Source organism: Impatiens glandulifera, chromosome 1 (genome assembly GCF_907164915.1).
Source record: "Impatiens glandulifera chromosome 1, dImpGla2.1, whole genome shotgun sequence".
Classification (NCBI taxonomy): Eukaryota; Viridiplantae; Streptophyta; class Magnoliopsida; order Ericales; family Balsaminaceae; genus Impatiens; species Impatiens glandulifera.
This window is the reverse complement of record NC_061862.1, coordinates 84,780,811-84,788,212: the sequence shown is the minus strand read 5'-3', so window position 1 is coordinate 84,788,212 and position 7,402 is coordinate 84,780,811. Positions and strand designations below refer to the sequence as shown.

Genomic DNA, 7,402 nt, shown 5'->3' with positions numbered 1-7,402 from the left:
GCTGAGACTTATTCCATCTTTGACCTAGTGCCGCACTTCTCTTCGGTCGCCAAGTGGGTTGGGGCGGGTACCGGTCCAAAACCGGCCCAAGGTCCGATCCCTGGTCGAGGCCTGACCCATGCACAATGATCCGGCCCATGTCTGAAACGCTCGGTCCTCAGTCCTCGGTCCTCGGTCTGATGTTTACGCTTGGTCAGCTTTCCCCCTCGGTCGGATGCTTCTGCAAGGCTAACCTTCCCTCGGTCGAATGCTTCCTTCTCCACACTTTTCCCACCTATGCCAAGGCATCCACACGCGTGCCTCGGTATGTCTTGTCTGGTGCCCGAGCTGCTCACTTAGCTCTTTTCTGGGCACACCCTCTCGATCCCGGCCTCCACTCTAGTCGACCAGGCCGAGAGTCAGCAATCTAGTTGACCCACTCATAAATTTGAAGCGATTAAGGTAAAACATTGTATTAAATATGGTATATATAAGTTTCAAACTTGTAACATAACAAAAAAAAGTACAACCCTTTAACTAACTAAGCTAATAAAACTTTATATTTTAAATTTAACACAATTTGATTAACGTATTACATTACTAAAAATATAAATTCAACATTTTAACTAACTAAGCTAATAATTATTTATATTTAAATTCAATATAAAGTTTGATAAATGAAACTAATTAAGATGATAATAATTTATGTTTTGAATTCAATTTAAAGTTTGATTATATAATTTAAATTCTATATTAAATTCTTATAAATTTTGTAAGACCTATTTATTAATTATTTATTAATTCATGATATATTTAAATAAAAAGAAATTAATTTATTATTATTTTTTTCTCTCTTTTATGAGTTTATATACAAAATTATAATAATTATAAAGTGTTGTAGTGGTTAAAGTGTTCACATTTCAAACTTTTGAGACAAATGTTCGAGTCCTAGCTAATACGAATTTTAGAGGGTGTATTATAACATTAAAATGATGATTTTATAAGTGGGTGCTATGGTAGATTAAGGGAATTGTCGAATTTTTGAGAGATATTATAAAGATTAAAATGTATATATGTGTTCAAAGATGGATTAAGGGAATTGTCGAATTATAGAATAGTGTTATAAATATTAAAACAAGAATGATGGTTTGAATTGAAGCAAAATGCTCAATGTGTGGGTAGAATGTGGTCGACAATATGACGAGTCACAGATGGATTATTATAAATATTAAAATAGGAATGAATTATGGTTCGAATTGGATCAAAATTCCCAAAGTGAGGGTGTAGTGTTATTGACAATGACGAATCAGACGAAGCAAAATGTTCAATATGAGGATAGAAGGTTGCTCAATGTGCGGGGGAGAAGGTGGTCGATAATACGACTAGTCGCAGATGGTTTGTTTAATTATTTGTCTAACTTTTATGAGTTTATACACAATATATATATACATATACATATACAAAATTATAAATTAAATTAAACAATCACAAGTAATGTAGTGGTTAGAGTGTTAAAATTTCAAATTTAAGATTAGGGTTCGAGTCATAACTAATATGAATTTCAGAGGGGGTATTATAAGATTTAAATGATGATGGTATATGTGGGTGTGATGATTGATTAAGGGAATGGTCAGACTTTAAATGGGAATGATTGTTCGAATTGGATCAAAATTCCCAAAATGAGGGTGTAATGTGATCGATAATGATGAGTTGGTTAGTGCATAATGTTCAATGTGAGGATAGGTGTTGGTCGATAATGACGAGTCGGATGGAGAAAATGTACAATATGAAGGTATAATGTGGTTGATAATATGACGAGTTGCGGTTAGAACAATATTCAAAGTGAGGATATGTGATTATCGAAATGACTTTTCGGTTGTGTTTAAAATTCAAAGTAAATGGTGAATGCCGATCAATAATGTCAAGTCGGTTAGACATAATTCCCTTGTAAGATAAAGCCGGTAATGTCGAGTCACTTGAGAAAACATAACTTTTGTAAGTAGAGTAAAAAAGTAATATGGGATGCTATCAATTATATATTCATTAGGATATTAAGAAATTTTAAAATAAAATAATTGGAATATTTTTGTTAAGTTATTTTATTATAATTCTTAAATATTTTATATTAATTAGTATAGAGGAATATTTGTAAAAATATTAATTGATGCTAACATTTATTATATTATTTTATATAAATAATAATTTAAATGTATAAAATTATAAATAATTAAATTTTAATGTATTTAATATAATTAATATAATTTTTATATATTCTTTATATATATATTTATTATTTATATAATTATTTTTTTATACATTAACCATGATTAAATATATATATATAATTATAAATTAAATTCAACCATCATAAGTGGTTCAATGGTTAATAGTTTAAATATTAAGAAATAATAAAAATATGATGGAATATATGAATTTGAATTTAAGGGATTTATAAATGGTGATTTTAATTTCATTCATGAAAATTTTTTATGTATTTGATAGGGTAAAATTCTATGATTCTTACCAAATTAAGTACATTTCATTGTCTTTTAATATAACATTTTATGTCCATTATTTTACTATAGTTTGACAAATATGTTTTATAATTTGACAAATGTTATTAAAAAGATTTGACTAAACAAATTATAAACTTACAAAATAAAGTAAAATACATGTTTCTTAGTGACATTCTTAACTTGTCAATAGAACCATATAAATTTCATTTAATTGTCATATTACGTCTATTTTACTAGCATTTTTGTCAATCATTTTTACTTCTTAATTTTAAATGGTCAATTAAAATATTAGAGAATTAATATTATAAATGTATCCAAAATTAAATAAAATATTTATTTATGTACTACAAACTTTGACATATTTAACTTCTCTAATAAAATAATATAATTTTAATTTATTTGTATTTCCTTTTTCCATTTTACTATAATTATTCAATTATGTGATTTGTTTTTTTATATTATTTATTTTATCATATAATATTTTGTAATTAAATTGAATATTTATTAAATAATTTTTAAATATATACTTTTTTATCATTAATTTTAAATCGAATATATATATATATATATATATATATATATATATATATATATATATATATTCAAATTATAAAATAAAATGACGTTTCACATTAAAATTACAATTATTTGATTAATTTTGCAACGCAAGGAGACATGCTAGTTTATTTAAAAATAAAATAATAATCGTTTAAGAAACATGACATGAAATGAAAAGAAAATTAATAAATAAAAAATAACATTACTTAATAAATTATTGAGCTCGTAAATTCTCAAGAAGAACAATTAACTCCCTCCCCGAGAGACTTAACTGACTTTATAAAGGAATATCAGAAAATGTCATAATAATAATATTATGAATGAGTATTGAACGACTACGATCATTGAACGTTTGATAATTTCTCTCTAATCAAATAGTTCAACAAAAATAATTGAAATGCTAACCAAAATATGTAGGCCTGCCATATCAGCCGCATCAATTTAAACTTTCCAAGAACTACCCAAAGACTCGGGCATCACCCAATGAATCCCAATAATACTCCAAAAAACATTTCAAATACTAGTAATTGATCGACATTACAAAATTAAGTGAGTTACCGATTCAACATTTCGTGACACATACAACTAAAAATTATACTACATTTTTTCATGCACATATCATCCATTAGAATTGCACTCTAAATAACGCTACATCTAAAGAACTAGATATTAAATTAAATCTTTGACCACCACAAAATTTTCCAACAATAGTTATATAATAAAACTTAGCAAACAATTTGTAACAATGCACATAATAATAAATTATACTATTCTAAATTTTAATTCATTAGTATCAAATTTGAATTTTTTTTGGAAACGGTTAAAATTATTTCATTAAAATCTTAAAAATGGGAGGTCAGAAATCAAAGCAGTACAAACCCTAACTATGATTAAGAATGAAAATCAAAAAATCATAAAACACTGATTAGTAGCATTCGTATATTTAAAAAACAAAGATTACCAACATAAAATATTTATTTTTAATTAAACAAATACTTTTTTATAAAATTCATTATTCAAACAAATTATAAGAATATAATTATTTATTTATACCATGATTTATGTGTCAATGAGAATTAAATTTGATACATCAACTTATCAAGTCCAAATCTTAAGAGTAAATATAAAATCAAATTTAGTTTTTAATGTAAATAAAATATATTATGATGAGAGAATGAAGATGAAATGCTATGTTCTTAAATTTGAGAAAAGAATTTAAGTTAAATTCAAATTGAAGAGAGACCATCATTATTAATTAAAAAAAAAAAAAAAGAAGCCCAAAATGAATCAAACAAGGCTTTTTCTTTCTCTAATCAAATATATGTGTGCGTAATTCCAAAGTGAAAATGGAACCACAAAATATACAGCTAATTAATAATCAAAATCGCATACCGTTTTTGTTTTGATGTATAAACAGCGGATATTTATTATCTCTTTCTTCGTGAGAGGATAATTTATCAACTTTACGCACACCACAACCACAGCAACTCCATAGTTGTGTCCCTTTCCTTTCCTTTATTTATTTAATCACACTTTTAATGACTCCTCTCAACGGTTACTTACTTTTCCTTCTTCAATAGAAAGATAAAATAACTCTTTCTTCAATTTGGTTTACTACTACCCAAATACAAAGATATGGATTTCAGTTCGTTTTTGACGTCTCTGGGTACATCGTTTGTGATATTTGTGATCTTGATGTGTCTCTTCTCATGGCTGTCATCGAAACCTGGGAACAGTGTCGTTTACTACCCAAATCGGATCTTGAAAGGTTTGGAACCGTGGGAAGGGGATACAAATGGATCCAGAAGGACCCGGAACCCGCTTGCTTGGATACGAGAGGCTCTCTCTTCCACCGAGCAGGACGTTATCTCCATGTCCGGTGTTGATTCCGCCGTCTATTTCGTCTTCCTCACTACCGGTATGTAAATTTCAGTTAAATTCATTCTCTTCCATTTATTGATAATGGGTATTATTGTACAGCATTGGGAATCTTTGTTTTGTCCGGGGTGATTCTGTTGCCGGTTCTTCTACCATTGGCTGCAACTGATACGATGATTAATAGTTCAAAATCAACCTACAACACCAGCGCTGGAACTTTCAACGAACTCGACAAATTATCAATGGGACATGTTGGAGAGGAGAGTCCTAGGTTGTGGGCTTATGTGATAGCTGAATATTGGGTTTCTCTCTTGACTTATTATCTTCTTTGGAAAGCCTACAAACATGTTTCAGCCCTTAGAACTTCTGCCCTAAAATCCCCTGAACTCAGACCCCATCAATTTGCCATCCTCGTTCGAGATATTCCAAGGTCAAGCCAAACCCAAATCCAAAACCAGACCTTCAAGGAACATGTCGATTCCTACTTCACAGCCATCTATCCAGACACATTTTATAGATCAATGGTCGTCACAAACAATAAACAAGTCAACGCTATCTGGGAAGAGATACAATCCTACAAAAAGAAACTTGATCGTGTTCAAACCGTTTATGCTGCTGCTGATAAGACTACAACTACTCGACCCAAGATTAAAACTGGGTTTCTTGGTCTCTTTGGGGAAACCGTTGATACTATTGACTATTACACACTCAAAATTAATGAGTTAACTCCCAAGCTAGAGGAGGAACGAAAGTTGACTCTCAGAGAAAAACAGCAAGCCTCTGCAATCGTCTTCTTCAAAAACAGAGTGACTGCTGCCACGGCTGCTCAGAGTCTTCATGCCACCATGGTAGATACATGGACAGTAATGGAAGCTCCGGAAGCCCGTCAACTTATTTGGACAAACCTCCACAAAAAATACTACGAAAGACAAGTGCGACATTACCTAGTCTGCGTGCTGGTGGCATTGATGGTTTTCTTCTACATGATCCCCATTGGATTTGTGTCTGCACTCACATCACTAGCCAATTTGGAGAAGTATCTCCCGTTTTTAAAGCCAATAGTGGAGATAACTTCCATTAAGACCGTTTTGGAGGCTTACCTTCCTCAATTAGCCCTCATTGTGTTCTTAGCTCTGCTTCCGAAGTTGCTTTTGTCGTTATCAAAAGCAGAGGGTCTTCCTTCAGAGAGTCACGCAGCCAGGGCTGCATCAGGGAAATACTTCTGTTTTACAGTGTTAAACGTGTTCATAGGAGTTACCATTGGATCAACTCTATTCGAAACGTTCGAAGACCTCCAGAAGGGTCTAAGATTAGACATCATTATCAATCTTCTAGCCGTGTCTCTTCCAGGTCAAGCCACCTTCTTCCTTACATTCGTGGCCTTGAAATTCTTTGTAGGATATGGTCTCGAATTGTCACGAATAGTCCCGTTGATCATGTACCACTTGAAGAAGATATACCTATGCAAAACAGAAGCTGAAATCAAAGAAGCTTGGGCTCCAGGGGATATTGGTTATGTAAGTAGAATCCCCGGGGATATGTTAATCTTGACGATTGTCCTTTGCTATTCCATTATCGTGCCCATCATTATCCCATTTGGGGCGCTCTATTTCGGGCTGGGGTGGCTAATACTTAGAAACCAGGTTTTGAAAGTCTACGTTCCTTCGTACGAGAGCTATGGGAGAATGTGGCCACACATACACGCCAGAATATTGGCATCGCTCTTGCTATACCAATTGACGATGTTGGGTTACTTTTCGCTGAAGAAGTTTACAGGGGGGTTGATCTTGTTTCCACTTCCTGTATTGACAGTGATCTTTGCATTGATATGCAAAAGTAAATTCTATGGATTTTTCAAAGATCCGGCCCTGGAAGTGGTTGCTAGTAAGGAATTGAAGGAAACTAGTAATCCGGAAGTTATCTTCAAATCATTCATACCACCTTGTTTGGCGGTGTCTGATGATGATGATAAGGTTCCAGATGAAGATCAATTCGAAGATGCATTATCACAAGTGTCCAGGTCAGTCTCCTTCGCGTAGGCAGAAGTAGCGACGATTGCTGACCGAGGGTTAGTTGTAATTTTTAGTTTGTACATTATTATAATTTATGTGAATGTTTTTGTATATGTCCATGATATTGTATTTTGTTAATTTAGGTTGTTTGTTTGTGTACTGTTATTGTTGTGTGAAAGAGTGGTGTGTGAATTTCTAAATTAGGTTTTCATTTGTATTATTTAGGTAGATACATTTTCCCTTGTAAGTTTGTTACTTGTACTTATGTTTTTTAAATGGCTAATGACTAGTTTTCTTTTGGTGTTCAGTTCAAACACAACACATAATGATTCATGCGTAAAACCAAAGAATTAAAATGGTTGTGTAGTGTTTGGTATGTGCCACTAAGATTTTCTAGGACCTACACCCAAATTGCAATTTGGATCTTCGGCTACCGATTTCTGTGTTCCCTTGTTGCGG

At 31.9% G+C, this 7,402-nt stretch overlaps 1 protein-coding gene across 1 annotated transcript; it reads left to right on the top strand.

Moving 5' to 3' along the window:
- Positions 1-4,613: 4,613 nt before the first annotated feature.
- Positions 4,614-7,202, top strand: LOC124919139 (CSC1-like protein ERD4). Its single transcript, XM_047459307.1, has 2 exons — positions 4,614-4,971; positions 5,034-7,202. Exons 1-2 carry the CDS (start codon positions 4,689-4,691, stop codon positions 6,968-6,970), a joined length of 2,220 nt encoding a protein of 739 aa, XP_047315263.1. The 5' UTR covers positions 4,614-4,688; the 3' UTR covers positions 6,971-7,202.
- Positions 7,203-7,402: the final 200 nt, after the last annotated feature.